Source organism: Salvia splendens, chromosome 19 (genome assembly GCF_004379255.2).
Source record: "Salvia splendens isolate huo1 chromosome 19, SspV2, whole genome shotgun sequence".
NCBI lineage: Eukaryota > Viridiplantae > Streptophyta > Magnoliopsida > Lamiales > Lamiaceae > Salvia > Salvia splendens.
In genome coordinates, this window is record NC_056050.1 from 10,054,783 (window position 1) to 10,072,609 (window position 17,827).

Here is a 17,827-nt window from a genome sequence, read left to right on the forward strand (position 1 = left end):
GGTTATTCTGGTTACTTTGAGTGAGAAAGAGGGTGTGGAAGTATTACATGAGGAGAGGAAGAAAGTTGAATATTTAATTGGAAAGAGAAAAAAATAGTAGTTGAGTGTATTAATTGGAGAGAGAAAGTTACCAAAATAGAAATGTATCATCTTGGTTGGGACAAACCAAAAAGGAAAGTGTGTCATGTTAAGTGGGAAGGAGAGAGTATAAACTTTCTAATTTTGGAATAGATAAACAACATACTTTCACTATACATCATTTTGTTTGCAACTTATACCATTATACTACACTACTAATGAGGTGAAGCACCTCTACTAACACTATTCACACTGCCTTTCATCTCTCTCTAGGGGTGGGTAGGTACGATTTACCTTACTGAAATCACCATATCGTATACCTTACCGTAAATTCGGTATGAAAAAAAATCATACTTTTACCTTACCTCGGTATACCTTATTTTCTGTATGACAAAATTCCATACTAATACCATACCTTATTTTCAGTATACCGTACTTTTACGGTATACCTGACTTGCAACATCAATAAAAAATAAACAATTTGAGTTTTATTTATATTTTATAATTTAAAAAGTATATTAAATATATTTTATATTTCACAATTGATTTTCTAATTTAAAAAGATATTTTATATGCAGTTATATTTATAATTTACGGTATATGCCTTAATTAAGAGTAGAGGTCTATTTTTCGAAACATATGACGAAAATACGAATTTGGTACAAAACTCGCTTTGAAAAAAACAGTTCCATAACAAATGAAATTCTTATCGCATTGGTCCTTTTTTTGACAATTCCGTCAAAAAACTAACGGTCATGCCTGTGCAATTAGCATTGACTGTTAGTTTTTTGACGAAACCGTAAAAAAAGGACTACTTCGTCGACGTTTTCATTGATAATGGACTTGTTTTTCAAAAAGTGAATGTTTTGGACCAAATTCGTATTTTAGTCATTTGTTTAAGACCAAAATTGACCTTTACTCAATTAACTATATATACCGGAATTTCGGTATGCATTGGTAAAGCATGGTATATGAAAATTCATACCGTTACCATACCGAAATCTTTCGGTAAGGTATCATACCGTACTGAAAATCACGGTATACCGAAAATTTTGTATTTTCGATATTTTGTCTATATGATAAGGCATATATTTCAGTATATTTCCCCGCCCTATTCCTCTCTCTTATTTTATTTATAATTTTATAAATATTAATGTTATTACTCCATTTTTTATTTATAATTTATAATCTATAATCTATAATCTATAAATATATAAAGCCACAGTTTTTTCAGGCTCAATTTTCCCGCCCAATTTGATAAAATATGGCTGAAACGTATATTAACTTCTTAGCTACATATTGCAGAGTAAGCTTTTGCAATAATACCATTACGTGAATATTCATGGGGTAATAAGCCGCTTAGTGAAAAAGTCAACTTTGTTAGAAAGAAGCTTAGTGATTAAATGAACTATTTCTCCCACTTTATATCTCGAGCCTCGTGATCTATGTGGAAGTGAGAGGAAATTATTGAGTTGATATACTCCTTCCATCCCAGCTCAAGTTATTGCCGTTGTTTTATAAAAATGATAATAAATAGTTAAAGTGAAGAGAAAATACAGTAAGAAAGAGAATAATATAGAAGAGAATCGTATCAGCATTCTTACCTACTTTATTTTCTTTATATTTTTACTATTTATTATCATTTTTCCGAAACTCACGGTGAAAAACAGTCAATCCCTTAGAAATGAGAGGGAGTGTGTCTTAAGAGATGCGGTCAGATCAGTATTGAGTTGGCAATTTCCATAATAGAGGCGGTCATATCAATTTTTAAATCTATCAAATAAAAAACTGATCTTAAGATCGAAATATGGTGAACAATTTTATACACAAGTAAATAAGACAAAAGCTATTCCAGAGAAGTTTTAACAGCCTATAAATATGGCACTGAGGAATTCCTAATAACAAAATTTCTCAACCTAATTCAGTTTCTCTCTCAATTTTACATGTTTAGTAAACATGTTCTTATTCACGACATTCATCGCCTTTCAATTTTCATCAGTTTAGTATCTGATTTGCTCTTTAACAAATACTCTCATAATGTCACGACCACCCTTACTAAGGATAGTGAAGACGGGGAAAACGTGACGAGGGGATGGACTAAGGAGCGGGGAAGAAAAGAGGGACGCAAATATGGAAAACCCAATTAACTTCAAAAAGAAATATTTTAGTTTATTGAAAAGTTAAGCAACGGATTTTAGCCTCAAAATACTTAATGTCATAAAACAGTATTAAATAGTGCGAAAGACTTCTAGAAATTAATTTCAAACACGGCAGCGAAAAAACAAGTATTTAAGAGAGTCAAAGGGAGACGCCTATGTATGAAGACACGACGCATCAGGAATTTCTTAAGGCTCGACTCAACATCCGCCGCAACATCACCGCTCAACCTGCACATAAAGAAAACATATGCATGACTGAGTACTTGATATACTCAGTGGACACACGCCAAAATATTTGATAGAAGTTATGTCATCCATACCATAGTGAACTTGAGTTTTAACATTTTAGAAAAGAAATATCATCGAGTATCACAAAAACAGTTTCATAGCCTGGCCATGCAAATCAATCTCCCCACTTTCTCAACAACCAATCATTCACATCCTCTTACCATAGTGCGACGAAAGTGTGGCCATACTATTCGCCCACGAGACCGGCCGACTAGCAAGGACGGCTCACGATCCCCTCTGTGTACACAGCCTGATAGGGTTTGCGGCCCTACTCAGACCCGAATTCGTTTATCATAGCCCTATAGCCTAATGGAGCAAACTCACAAACTAGGCATCAAGCACAATCTCAACATAGCCATATAGCCTAACGGAGCAAGCTCAAACGAACTCGACATCAGGCAACAATCTCAACATCAAAACAATCACGACATGACATAACACTTTAAACCACCCTTATAGCTCCACAATCATACTTTTGAAACGTAAAAGAGTTTAGTAAAAGAAAGGCCCACCTCGATTGCTTACAAACACGATTCACAACTTATTGAAATCCTTGCTCTTCGTACCCACGTACGCACAACAACCATTATCAACATCATAACCACATAATACAACACAATCAGTTTTCTATCAACACATTACTCATGCATGTCCTATCGTTCCTTTCATCGTTTTCTTATATTGCTCATCCCAACGTTCACCATCTTAAACGAAACGAACACTCAAGCATACATCAACGTGTAACACATAGCCACATCATATGATACGTTTCGTATTCACACATGTATCATTTATTCACTCATAACTTGACAACATGTATTATTTTAACATGACAGAAATCTGGCAGAACTGCGCAGTCATTTTGTAGAAATCATTAAAAATCCATTCGACCTCTGTTGGGGCTGAAATCTTATCACAACATAGTAGACACATCAAAGATCATCCAGTTAAAATTTCACATCAAAATCACATCTTTAGGTCGGTCAAACCAAAAACGAAACTCACTAGGCGAGAATACAAATTCTGACAGAACGACGAAGTTAACTTTAAAAATTCATTTAAAATTCATCTTTCGTCAAAAGAGGCTGAAATTTATACACAACACAGAAGACATCTCAAATTTTACTCAGTTAAAATGTCTTGCGAAAATAAGATCGTTTGGTTGGTCAAACACACGTCGGAATCTACTGTTTGAAGATCATAGTTTTTATGCTTCACAAATTCGAATTAGGGTTTATCTATCAGTCATCCAAACACATATATTCATGCTTCCAACACAAAATCATGCTTCAAAAAGATCTCACAACCATGTTCTCATATATTCACATATCATTCACCAACGAATCATCCACAACCTCACACATACACATACATAAACGCATATCCACTACTTTCTCATGCAAAACATCAATCCCAACCGATTAATTTTTAGATCTATGATTTATACACTCACTATATGCATGAGGGAGTCAAGAAACATGGGTTCAATGGAAATGATGAGAAAGAGAATTCAAATATACCTTTCTTGTTAAAAAACAATCGGTAGGAAAGATAATTGATGCGATAATGGGGCTAGGGTTAGAGTTTGGCTTATTTATTCTCTAGGTTTAATCCCACACTTAAATAAAATAATTAAATTGGTGGGGGAATAAAATAAAATCCCACAATTAAAAATGAAAGTAGGCGTGTGGAATGGGAGAGATCAAGGAAAAAATACTTAAATCCTTAAATCCTTAAATCAAATAGGAATAGGATTCAAATTTGGTAAGATATGGTAATATTTAATTGGATTTTAATTCAAGGAATAAGACAAACAAGATACCAATTAAATCCACAAAATAATTCCTTCTCCTAATTACTAGGAGAAGTCGAAAATCTCCAGGGATGACATAATTTAGTTTGGATTTAATTTGGATAAATATCCCAAAGCAATTAATTAAATCCAAGAAAAAATTATTATTTCCAATAAATAGGAGGGCCGAAAATTTCAAATAAAATAGCTAGAATGATTATGCATGATCCCATTTAATTTAATTCACACATTGGTAGCTTAATCACATTAACTCACATAACCCACAACAACTAATTTTACATAATTAACTCAAACACATAGAGACTCAATTTCCACAAAAGATATTCTTATTCAACATCCTCATTAATTAAAAATAAAATAAGTCGCAAAAATTTCATGTTACACATAAACTGTACTATCTTAGAATGACATTTTACCTTTTTCAGAAAGGAAGGTGAAAAGAATCAGTTGAGAAGAGAAGAATCCATCAACGCCTAATAGAACACAAGCGGTACGTCATAAATTATGATGGCAAAGCAAGTTTAATTACTAAGCTTGCAAAAAATATAAGTGGGCCAAAAGAGATCAGAACAGAGGAAGAAGAGTGATATTTCTCCATAATATTTTTGTTTATAATATTATGAATATTTATTTTAATTAACACATATTCTTAACTATAAACATCATTATATTCTTCTTATCCTCTTTTTATTTTAATCTACTTACCTTAAAATTTATCTTTATTATTTAAAAATCTTATGTCCTACTTACTTTATAATTTATTTTCATTTGAAAGTGTTAGTGACAATACTAGTTCTGTCAATAAACAATACTCAAATTTATCTTTATTATTTAAAAATCTTATGTCCTACTTACTTTATAATTTATTTTCATTTGAAAGTGTTAGTGATAATACTAGTTATGTCAATAAACAATACTCCTAATTAACAAAATTTAAAATATTTTATCAATAGTATGAAAACAATTGAAAAAGCCGCAACACTTCTCTAGAAGTGAAATTGAAATTGAAATCCCTTTACCGGTGAGTGACTGCTAATCCCCGCTCTCACTGTATGGAGCCCTCTCCTCTCTTCACTGACGACCCCGCTCGCCGGCCGAAACGCCTGGAAGCCGGTATAATCTCTAGGATCCATCTCGAGAACTTCATGTGTCACAGCAATCTCGACATTGAGTTCGGAGACTTGGTTAACTTCATCACCGGTCAAAATGGGAGTACGCACGCACGCTCTCTCTAATTCTATCTCCGTCACTGTGTGTATATCAACTTATTGCACTCAATCTTCGTTCCTATTTTCATTTTTATCCTGTTAACTCATTCAGGTGGAAAGAGCGCAATATTAACGGCACTTTGTGTCGCATTCGGCTGCCGAGCTCGTGGTACGCAGCGAGCGAATACACTAAAGGATTTTATCAAAACTGGCTGCAGGTTTGTTTTCCTTTTTTTCTCGAAAGTATTTGGGTAAGGAATTGCAATCAGCATTTTAAGATGTTTTACATTTTCAGATGTTTTTACATTGTTGTAAACTTACAGTGCCTTCTCTTTGGTTGAAGATTTATCGTCAGAAAGTTTTATCACACACACCACTAATATTATCATAAATTGGAGGGGAAAAGGGTTGCCTGGGGAAAATGATCCACTCTATAGAATATGTTAAAAAATGTGAAAATATATACCTTTCATCAAAGAGAATGCAACTTTAGTGGATATCGTTTGTAAACTACTCAAAAATAAAACTAATTTGAGTTGTAGAGAGAATTGAGACTCAAGTAGTGAAACCAATTGCTTTTAAATACTCAAATGTAAATATGTTGTATCAACAATGATGCACTGATTTTCTCTCATTGGCCCGAATGGTCTAGGAGGTAATTACTGGTTTTATTGAATCCTATGTATCCCTATCTACTTGCTCTTGCTTTAGGGGGAAGACTTATGTCTTATATGTATGTACTTCTTTGATTTGAAATTTTAAGTCTCTAAATCAAAATTTCTCGCCTCCTTCTCAAATATGATTTCTTCCTCTCTACCCTTATGAGTTAAAAATTGAACCCCTCTAAAGTCTAAAATATGAAAAATAACCAACTTGACGTAATTCATGAGATGCCACTGCATATGATTTTCTACATCTCATTTTTATAATGTTTATTGATGTGTGCCTATCATATACATTACATGCTGTAGCATCATGTCTCCAATTTGGATCTAGCAAGTTGTTATTAACGTAATTTATTTATGGATGGTGCTTGACTAAATTGTTTCTTGTTATACCATGTCTTATAAGTTATTTCAATCCATTTTTGTCCATATACAGCTCTGCGCTTGTCCAAGTTGAGATAAAGAATCAAGGTGAAGATGCTTTCAAGCATGAACTGTATGGAGACACCATCACCGTGGAGCGTAGAATCTCAGAATCTGCTGGTGGCAGCATCACATTAAAAAACAGTCAAGGTTTTATTTGCTTGGTCTAATATCTCATTTGTTTTCGGTACATGTCCAGAAAAAGTTGAATATTTCCAATATCCCTGCCTAAACTGCTATATTAAGAAATATATGTGCGAGTAGAAGTGATTATGAATTAGTGAGCTCATTTGTTCAGATGTGTTGATGCTTTGTCTTAGCAATAAATATGAATTTGTGAACTCATCAAACAATAAGTTAGTTAGTTTCTCACCATTTTACTGCAACTTACAAAAGAATTAGTGCTAAAATTACCATAATATTGTTTTACATGCATATTTTTATCATAATTGTGAGTGGAATGTGTTAGTGAAAAATGAGGTGACTGAAATGGGACAATTAATGGGGAATGAGGAAAATGGCAAAATGGAACAAGAAAGGGGGACCAGAGGGAGTAGTAAAAATTCACTTTTTATATAGGAAGAAAATTACACTGTAACATTAGCTTTGAAATTTACACTAATAAAATCTTTCTTGATACTTGATTGTGTTGATTTTTTTTCACACTGCTCAGGTGACACAGTGATTTTTCTATGATGTGTTCCTGCATTTGTCAATTCATTGTAAAAAAGATTTTTGCCCAAGTTGGATTACTGATGATCATTGACAATGACATCTGTTCCTTTGGAAAACTGGTGTAAGAAAAACCCTTAGTGAGAGGTTGTTTCCTTTGAACTTTTCATTTTGAGAATTTTCAATGATATTCTTGAAGTTCGTTTGTGGCATATTTTTACTCATAAAAGTCAATTTGTAATTGAATAAATGGGATGTTCTATAATGCCTATACTTTAATTTTTCTGTTGAGTTTTCTCTTATCTGCAGGTTGGTTGATGGTTTATTTCTATAACCGAGAAATTAAATTTTGTCAAGAAAATGTTTTCTCTCTCTTCAATCATGGGGATTTATTTTTCTTCCTATATGCTTGTCTGGTTCCACCCTTCCTATGTGCTCTTTTTCCAGAAAATGATTTAATCGTGGGGATTTATTTATGACATCGTGGTTATCTTCTATTTTTATTACTATCTAATGCTTGTCTCTCTTTATTACTTAGTTAATAATGACAACTATAATGTTAAATATTTGTATGCTATCCTGATTGCTCACTATTCAGGTAGAAAAATTGGCTCCAAGAGAGATGATCTCCGTGAGATTGTAGAATACTTCAATGTCAGTACTACTAACCATTTCAATGCATTTTTTAAACTTATGAAAGATGAATTGATTCTGCTGCAAACTTTATCTCATTTTACTTCCAATGTTATCAAATAGCGGATATGGCGGCGCCGTGGCGTTCGGTGGTGGAAACGCCATAGCAACATGTCGCTGCCATAACACCGCCATATCCGACATTTGACAACATTGCGTGTGTACTGCTTTTAGGAATAGGGCATTATGCAAGAAACATTGTAGTTAGAGTGGTATATTATGCTTTATTAATTGTTTAAAGTGTTTTAGATGTTATATTTTTAATATTTTTTAATTTTTGAATTATATAAATACATAAGTATTATTTTATTTATTTAATTTTTGACCGCCATATCCGCCATATCCCTGTGGCGGTTTTTAGGCAAACCGCCATAAGCCGCCATACGAGATTGATAACATTGTTTACTTCATTGATGACTAGAAAAGCTATCTTTTTGTTTAGTTATATGATATGGACATGTTATTGACTTGGTTCTCTGTCCCTTATCTAAGTTCTTGTGTCTGACCTTGTTGCTGATTCAGGATGCTCTCTCACTTGATGTTTATAGATCAAACTTTATTGGGTCACTGAGTTACTTAGCAAATGACATAGACATTTGACTGAAAGGGTGACCACAGGCCTATGATGGACAACTTCAATAGCTTTTACTTCACCTCAACTTAAAGAATATATGTTTGAGTGTACACATATGACATATCTTCCTATGCTGTCTGGTTCCACCCTTCCATTCCATGTTGCTAGTGAGATATCATTATATTGACACCTTATCTTCCGTCCTTAAAGTATGCCATTCTTTGTGTCAGTGTTATCAAATAGCGGATATGGCGGCGCCATGGCGCTATGGCATGACGTTCAGTGGTGGAAACGCCATAGCACCATGACGCTGCCATAGCACCGCCATATCCGACATTTGACAACATTGCGTGTGTAATGCATTTAGGAATAGGGCATTATGCAAGAAACATGGTGGTTAGAGTGGTATATTATGCTTTATTAATTGTTTAAAGTGTTTTAGAGGTTATATTTTTAATATTTTTAATTTTTGAATTATATATAAATATGTAAGTATTATTTTATTTATTTAATTTTTGACCGCCATATCCGCCATACTAATACGCCATATCCATACGCCATATCCCTGTGGCGGTTTTTAAGAAAACCGCCATAAGCCGCCATATGAGATTGATAACATTGCTTTGTGTGTTAATGTCTTTTAGGCTCTGGAAATAGTTTACTAATGCAAATATTGTCAATATGTTTTAGTAGTTGGTTAAGCTTTATATGATGCAGCGTTTCATGGAATGTTTGATGCTTTAGTGTGCTCAACTATCTTTCCCATTTGAGAATTATCACATTATACTAGTGGAGAGAGAAAAAGATCAGATCAAGAATTAATTCTGTCATCTACAATGCTGTCCTCAACTAGACCAATGGTTGGACTATCATTTTGTGTTGATATCGTATTATCTTAGATACTGCGGTATCAATTCAGGTGAGGAAAATGCTACTAGCTAGAACTTATGTGCCTATTACAATTACGGGATTTGTTTTTACTCTTAGGGATGTCAATCCACTCTGAGACTAGTGCATTGGCCATAAAAGACCGAGAAAAATAAAGTTTTATAACCTTGAACTGAATGGTTAGAGGGATTGGAAATCTAACTCCATATATTTTTAGCCACATGTTACTCAGTTTGAGATTTCAAGTATTGTAAGAGTTAACTATATAATTTCAAGTACCTCCGTCCCAGCTAAGAGTTGTATGCTTTGACTGTTCTAGTTAATATGAAAATTCCATGTGTAATTTTCCACTGAGCTTTTTTACCAGCATTGTCTGTTTGTTGGCAAGAATGTAGCTTTTGCTTAGCTTTTTATATGTCTTGTGCACTGTGAAAGCAGATATGTCAAATTTAAACAGATGTTGGTCAACAGGGTTGAGCTGTCATGTGCTGCGTTGCGTTTATTTGTCACGACAGTGGCAACAACATCTATTAATGAACATGGCTTTCCTTTTCTTAGTACATAGATTTAGAACCTATGATCATATTAATGTGGAATATCAATTTAAATATTTCAGGTAGTGTCTTTACTTGGGACATACATGTTTGGGATTTCTTGTAGCCACTTTTGGTGTAAATGATCATAGTGCTTTGATGGGATTTCGCTACTGCATCTCATGATTCTCATTTTAATATTTCATTATTATATTGTTCAATATCGAAAAAGGTCATACTTCTCAAATATGAGTGTGTTCTGGGAACTAAAATGGACTTAATACTTTTATTGGATAGTTTCATTTTCTAATCTAATTATTATTCTCTAATCTAATCAGTGTTATTAATAGCGTATGGCGGCTTATGGTGGTCGGTCAAAAACCGCCATAGGGATATTGCAGTTGGCATGGCGGTATTATGGCGTAAATGGCGGTCGATAAATTAACAAATAAATAAAATATAATACATAACATAAGATAGCAAAAAAATTAGAATAGTTATAGGAAAATTAGAAAATTAAATGGTGGAAGACAATAATTATGGAGACGCTTTCATCGAGTAGAATAATTATAGGAAAAGAGAGAGAATTATACAGTGGAATTAATCCATGTATCGAGTAGAACAGTTATAAGAAAAGAGAGAGAATTAAATAGTGGAATTAATACAAACTGAGCATCCACAATAGTGGATTAGTGCCCGCCCTAGCCACATTCTAGCGGCTAGGGCGGGCGTCTAGTCCACTATTGCAATCGGCTAACGGTAAGGACGAGCGCGGAGCGGACGAGAGGTTGGGCATGGACTAACCTGCTAGCCGATCGCTGGCCGCCTATTTTGCGGCGAGCAATAGGCTACTCGATTTATTTATTTATTTTTATTTTATTATTTATACTCTATATTTACAACTCATTCCACTTCATTTTTTAATATTTGATAAACACCAATAATTAAAATGAATTAAATCGTATTTGTCAATTTATTTGTCGGGCTAGGGCATTGGCTAGGCTATTGTTAGCCTATTGCTAGGTTGTTACTTGGCTAGGACAGTGGCTAGGCTGAAGGAAGGGCATGATGATGTGGCAGGAAGAGTTTTTGGCTAGACTATGCTAGTCTGATGCTATTGTGGATGGTTCAAGTAGTAGTACATAAAAATTTTCAGCTATCGTGAATGAAAATCTAGAATCTGGAGCCTTGTGCGTGTGGAGACTGGAGAGACGATAACTTGGATTGACAGCAGCGGTTATGATATTGAAGCCAGAAACTCCCATAAACCCTATAAATAGACTGTTTATAATGGCCAATGGCTAGGTTACATGTCACGTGGGCCGGGTAGTGGGGTAAGTGGGGTCGTTTTACAAGGAAAAAAGGCATCTTGACCGCCATGAAAGCCATATCCTGCCACGGCGCTTCGCAAATGGCGGCCGCCATTCAAAAAAGGGAGTAAACTGCCATATCACATGGTGGCGGTGGCGTTGAGCCTAAAATCCGCCACGGGCATCCGCCACGGCGCCGCCATCTCCGCTTTTTAATAACACTGAATCTAATTATTATATCCCCTCCCACTCTTTGCCTTCAGTTTTATGGATAATACTACAATCTTTCTGTTAATGTGGTTGACCTGTTTCGCTATATAGATTGATGTAGAGAATCCATGCACAACCATGACACAAGACAAGAGTAGAGAATTTCTGCATTCAGGCAATGACAAAGACAAGTTCAAGGTAACAGTGAACTTGTAATTAACTACTTTGCTACTTCCACATAGCCAACTGAATCTCATTAATTTGGATAAATGTAATCACTAGTTTTAGTTATAACAAAACAAGTAACACCATCTTTACAGTTCTACTTCAAGGCAACACTTCTTCAACAAGTGGATGACCTACTAAGCGGTATTGACAAGCAGCTACAAGATGCAAATGGCCTAATTAGTCATTTGGAAGATTCCTTAAGGCCGGCAAAGAAGGAACTTGATGAATTACAAGAAAAGATAAAAAACATGGAAATTATGGAGGAGATGTCACAACAGGTGCAGCTATTAAGAAAGAAACTAGCTTGGTCGTGGGTATATGATGCTGATAGAAAACTTGATGTGCAACATACGTTGATTGAAAAGCTAAAAGGAAGGATACCTAGCTGTCAAGCAATGATTGACCAGAATCATGTATGTGGTTTTTCTATCTCCTGGAAAAATCTTTTGTGTTCTTTGTCTGTTTGTCTGTGTCTCCAAAGTGACCTGGAAGCATATTGCGGAAGATCTTCTGTGTTGATGTTTGATTTACCTCTACTGAGTAGTGATAATAAGCTGCTGGTGATGTCATTGATTGCTTTGGTTGTAAACGATTTAGTGGAAACTCCTTACTCTTCAGATTACTTAGTAAATTCTTATTGGGTTGTTTCCAAAGATAAGACTAGCTAAATGGTGACTATTAGTGCATCCATCCTGCTGGGTTCGTTTTTGGCCAAATTTATTTTGCCAAATAACCTGAGATGTCCGCTGAGATTTGATTCAAAGAGTTGGCTAACTGATAATACCCACATTGCTTATTGCAGCACAAGATGGAAAAATTGAATGATCGATTGGCAGCAAAGAAAGATGAAATATCAAATATGATGGAAAGAACATCTGAAGTTAGAAGATTGAAGGAGGATCTACAGCAAAATCTTTCTATGGTATGGTATTTATTTGATATTCTGTATTACACTAGATTCTTTTAATTATCAAAGGCTGATGAAAAATGTATTCTTGCTCAGATCTCCCATTTTCCTTACGTTCTAGTTTTGTCATTCATTCTCTTTAATGTTCTTTTGCCTGTGCCAAATAACTGTTCTTTAGAGTCTGCCTCGACTAAATCTTGAAGTGTATATCTTCTCCTTTACAAGTTTCTTTGAGAAAAATTGTTTGCCTCATCTAGTTTGGTAATTGCTTGAGCTTCTTTTCTTCTATACACAGCAGCATAATCGGTGTACTCACTCTTGTAGAGTTCTATAGCAGTATTGTTTTTGTGACTAAGATCCTGAAATGTAAAGATTTTATTTTAGGCTGTGAAGGAGCAGCTTGAGCTAACAGGGGAACAAGAGCGCATAAATAGGCAAATTGATAATATGGTTAAACAGGTCAGATCACTCGAGAGGCAGATCCAGGAAATGCATGAGCAGTATCAGCAAAATACACAGGTAACACACTTGCTGAGATATGATATACATACCAATTGGCCTTTTAAAACTGACATAGGTGAAACAAACTAATCCAAGGTCATTGGTGTTACTTTGAGTCTTGAGATGTGCATTGATGTTATTTACCGTGGGAATCTAATACAGATTACTCCATAAGTGCAGTTTCTCCCAATGCCAATATAATTTAAGAGTTCAAAAGTGCTCCTACATTACCCCAAATGATTAATTATATGTTCCAATACAATTTTCTTTTACAATTTTTTTAGAAATTAAGTATTTTCTAATTTAACCCTCTGATATATAAGTTATATGAATTATATTTTCTAATATATTTTTTTGAGAAAATATTTATTTCCTTGTAATTTTAAGCTTGACATAAGAAGAGTTTCTTTTCAAGAAAATAAATTATTTTTCTCTCTAAATGTTTTTCTGAAAATATAATTATTATTTTATTTAATTAGTTATATGAATTATATTTAGACTACTGTTTCTCGAAATATGGACAAATGGCAGTTTAACTCCAAAATCGGTAGAGTACATTTTACCAAAAAAACTTTTGGTCATATACATTTTATGTAATAGCCTCTGGTCCTAAACAATATGTTTTGATCCATATTTAATGGTTTTGTAAAAAATTAAACGCTCAACCATGTTTTGGCCTGATTATGGGTTAAATATTATTTTAATTAATCAAATGGAAGTACAAGTTGGTCTCGCACATTTGTTCAAAAAACCTATTGGTCATATACACTGTTATGTTTTGGTCTATATTTACCCCAGTAATTAATCAGGTCAACGTGGTTGATAGTTAGTTTTTGACAAACCTTTACATATGGACCAAAACAAATCTAAGATGAGAAGCTAACACACTCAATGGGTCGAACCAAAAGTTTTTTGGCACATTTGTAAGAGACCAATTTTGGACTTTAGTCCGGATGTTTTGATATAATTAGCTATATGAATTGTATTTCATGATCTAATTTTTCAAAAATAAGTTATATTTTCTTTTACCTCCCTCCGTCCCCAAATATGCGCTTTGGGTTCGGCACATGTTTTAATGCAAAATTGGTAAAGTAAGAGAGTTAGAGAGAAAAAGTAATTAATATTGTTTGTGGAGAACGGGTCCCACCTCATTAGAGAGAAAATAGTTTCTAAAATTAGAAAGTGCATATTCTTGTGGGACGGACAAAAAAGGAAATGGTGGCATATTCTTGTGGGACAGAGGGAGTATAATTTTGGACCAATTCATAATGTGTAGGACCAAAAAGTGAGCTTGAGCAAATATTTGGGACCAAAAATGGATTTCAGACATTAAATTTATTAGGTTAAACTGATTAGTTAATAGTATATGGTTAAGTGGCCAAACTGGTCAAATGCATTTGACCGTCAATTTTATACGGCTCCAATTTTTGACCGATTCATATTGTTACAGACCAAATGCTACCAAACATAATGTTAAGGAACAAAAAGTTCATTTGGGCTAATGTAAAGAACCATTTTGGACTTTAGTCTTTCTAAAGCAAGTGCCTCACTACTTTCCAATAGCTTATGGCTAAAGCTACTTTTAAATTTTATATTCATTTATGGCTAAAACAAAGAAAAAAATACATACATACTTAAGAGATAATGCCTGACGCCAAAGTTCTTAGGTTCGAGTCCTCTATGGTACAATCTTTAAATTTATATTCGTTTACCCATAAAAAAGTATGGATACTAAATCATTGAACTCAGACTTGTTTTTAGAGTGAGTTGGTGTTTTGAATGTGGCATATTAATATGGGATCATAAGGAATCTGTTCATAAAATGTACTCCCTCCGTCCCAATGTAGTTGAGTCGTATTCCTTTTTGGGTTGTCCCAAGTTAGCTGCGTCGTTTCCTTTTATGTCAAAAACTTTATCTTTTCTCATACTTTATTCTCTCTTCATTTCTCTTACTTTATTCCCTCTCTTACTTTACTCTCTCCACTTTAACCTTTAACACATCAATTTCTTAAATCTCATGCCCAAAAGAAAATGCCCCAACTACCTTGGGATGGAGGGAGTATATCTTACACCAAAATACAACTGAACCAGATATAACTTGCAAATATGATATGGTTCAATAGGCTGAAGAAAAATGAGATGGAGGAAAGGCTTAGGGAACTTCAAGCTGAAGTTGATAAAGCTAATGTCAACACTCAGAGGTAGCATTCCATTCTAAAATTCTTTCATCTGCTATGTGCTAGCTTTCATACTTTCAGAATTCAAAGGTCTTTTCATCAAAATGAAATCGTCATTCAGATCGAAGGAAGAAGAGGAAAACATGCAGCAGAGAATAGCTATGTTAGAAATGAAATACACCAGATTTTCATTCAGGTAATGGTATCTGTATGATGCGTCAGCTTGTGCATCTTTAAAATCATGCACCAGGACAGTGCAAGCTAAAGACATGCAATGGAATTGCATACCACGAACTGGTTGTATGTTCTATATGTGTGGAAATGTCAAAAGAATTGAAGTCATTAGTCTTTACATTGTCCTTTTTTGTTCTGAAATTTAACAAATTGAACTTTCGCAACATGTCATGTTTCTAAATGTTTCCAGTTCCTGTTTCTTTTCAAGAAAATCTTCATTTATGGCATAGACGAAGCTACACTAGCCCCCCCCCCCCCCCCCGAATTTGATGTTGCCCCAACAGTTTTCACTTTTATCTATACTATGTATATATATCGAATCTTGCTAACAACATCCCTTTATATTATTTTACATGCCTATTCATCTTCTGTTTTTTTTTAATTATTGTAAAAATTACTACTCCTCCGTCCCACTATAACCGACACAATTTTCTTTTTGGGATGTCCCATTCTAAATTGCACATTTTTTAAAATAGAAACTTCATTCACTCTTTCTCTTACTTTATTCTCTTTCAACTTAACTTACAAAAACAACATTGCATAAAATCCTGTGCTGAATAAGAAATGCTCCACATAGAGTGTGACGGAAGGAGTATATGATTATGTTATTTTAATCTATGTTATCTCTTAATGGGCACATCACTTTAATTTGCACACACCCATTTTATCTTTACAAAATATATACTACCTCTGTGCCCTAAAAATAGAAATAATTTGTATTTATTCATTCATTTTCTATGTTTAATTGTACTTCATTAGTTTCCATGAAATATATTCAATATTTCAAAATATATATGGCCAAAAAATTCTATTATTTTATAACAATGTTTTTCGATTAATGATGCCTAGGAACGTAGCAATAAATTTAACAATGGCACATGGTTGCATCCGACGATGCCGATACCGATACCGACTCCAATTTTTTTCATAATTGTTAAAAATGATTCGGGAGTAAAATTGTTTGAGATGTTCATATATTGCCACGTGGTGAGTTGAATCGATCACAATTGCAGAAAGAGGGAAAATAAGATCAAGGAGAGAAGTGGTTTCTGCATATGTGATTGGTTGGACACACCTTGTGGCGATATTTCTGGACCACTGACTTTATACATAGTTCGGCCCACTAACTACTTAGTCACTGTTCATGGAATAATTTAGTCAGCATGTCCTTCTCCAGATTGAAGATGTCGATAAAAGCAATCGTGATATTTCCTCACGGATACGGGAAATCCAAATGCATCAAAGGAATAAGGTCTCGATTCTCATCTTGTTGATATTCGTATATTCTGTTACGTTTACTTTGTTTTTTTTTTTATCTCAGTTTCTTTTTCATTGAAGGTTACTGCATTTGGAGGAGGTCGGGTAACCAATCTTTTACAGGCGATCGAGCGGAATCAGCATAAATTTAGTATTCCACCCATTGGTCCCTTAGGTGCCCATGTGGTATATTATACAAGTTCATTGGCATACTTCATCCCGCATGATATTGATGCTACCTATTTATGCTTGTTAACGGATCTTCATGGTTTACTGTTGGTTTTTGTAATATATAATTAATTTTCTGCTTTTGTTTCTCCATATATAATTGATGAAAATGTAACCAATTAGTGCTTTTGGAGGATGAAAAGGTTTGTTGTTGGATTCTGGTGAAAAGGAAAAGTAGATAACTTCAGCCAAAGTTTGGGAGCCATTTAAACAAGCCATAAATCTAGTGTACCAGAGTTTTTCTTGATCAATTAACTTAAATGTGTATCTACATGGAACATACATAAGGAGGAAATCGCGTATATAGGCCACTTGGCCTTTAAAATAACGCAAATGTACCCATTTTGTTATCAATTCCATTTATGGGAAAAACGCCGATGAAGTTGGCGTGTTTTATAAGTAAAAACGCCATTGAGATTGGCGTGTCTATACTGTAAAACGCCAACATAGTTGGCGTTTACAATGGCACCGTATTCTGCTCGTATTTTTAACCAAAATACTTAAATTTGAACACGCCAATCGTGATGGCGTCTTGACTAAATAAAACGCCATCATTGGCGTGTTTAACGTTAAAAACGCCAACCTGATCGGCGTCTTTACTAAAAGACGCCAAACACATTGGCGTCTTTGTTCAGAAGCATATAATAGCAGCAGACATCGCGAAAAATTAACCTCACATACCCACTTCGCGATTTTCTCTCTAGCAGCGGCAAATCCTGCGCAAATTCGTCCGTGTCTTTGTGATTTCGCCCTCCATTCATCAATCGGTGCTAGTTTTCCC

At 34.4% G+C, this 17,827-nt stretch overlaps 1 protein-coding gene and 1 pseudogene across 1 annotated transcript; both read left to right on the top strand.

The window, feature by feature from the left end:
- The window catches only part of LOC121779009, a 226,429-nt pseudogene that overhangs the window by 62,353 nt on the left and 146,249 nt on the right, over window positions 1-17,827 (top strand).
- On the top strand, window positions 5,320-13,454 carry LOC121779421 (structural maintenance of chromosomes protein 6A-like). Its single transcript, XM_042176754.1, has 8 exons — window positions 5,320-5,550; window positions 5,659-5,764; window positions 6,648-6,784; window positions 7,905-7,960; window positions 11,626-11,712; window positions 11,835-12,155; window positions 12,545-12,664; window positions 13,034-13,454. Exons 1-8 carry the CDS (start codon window positions 5,391-5,393, stop codon window positions 13,238-13,240), a joined length of 1,194 nt encoding a protein of 397 aa, XP_042032688.1. The 5' UTR covers window positions 5,320-5,390; the 3' UTR covers window positions 13,241-13,454.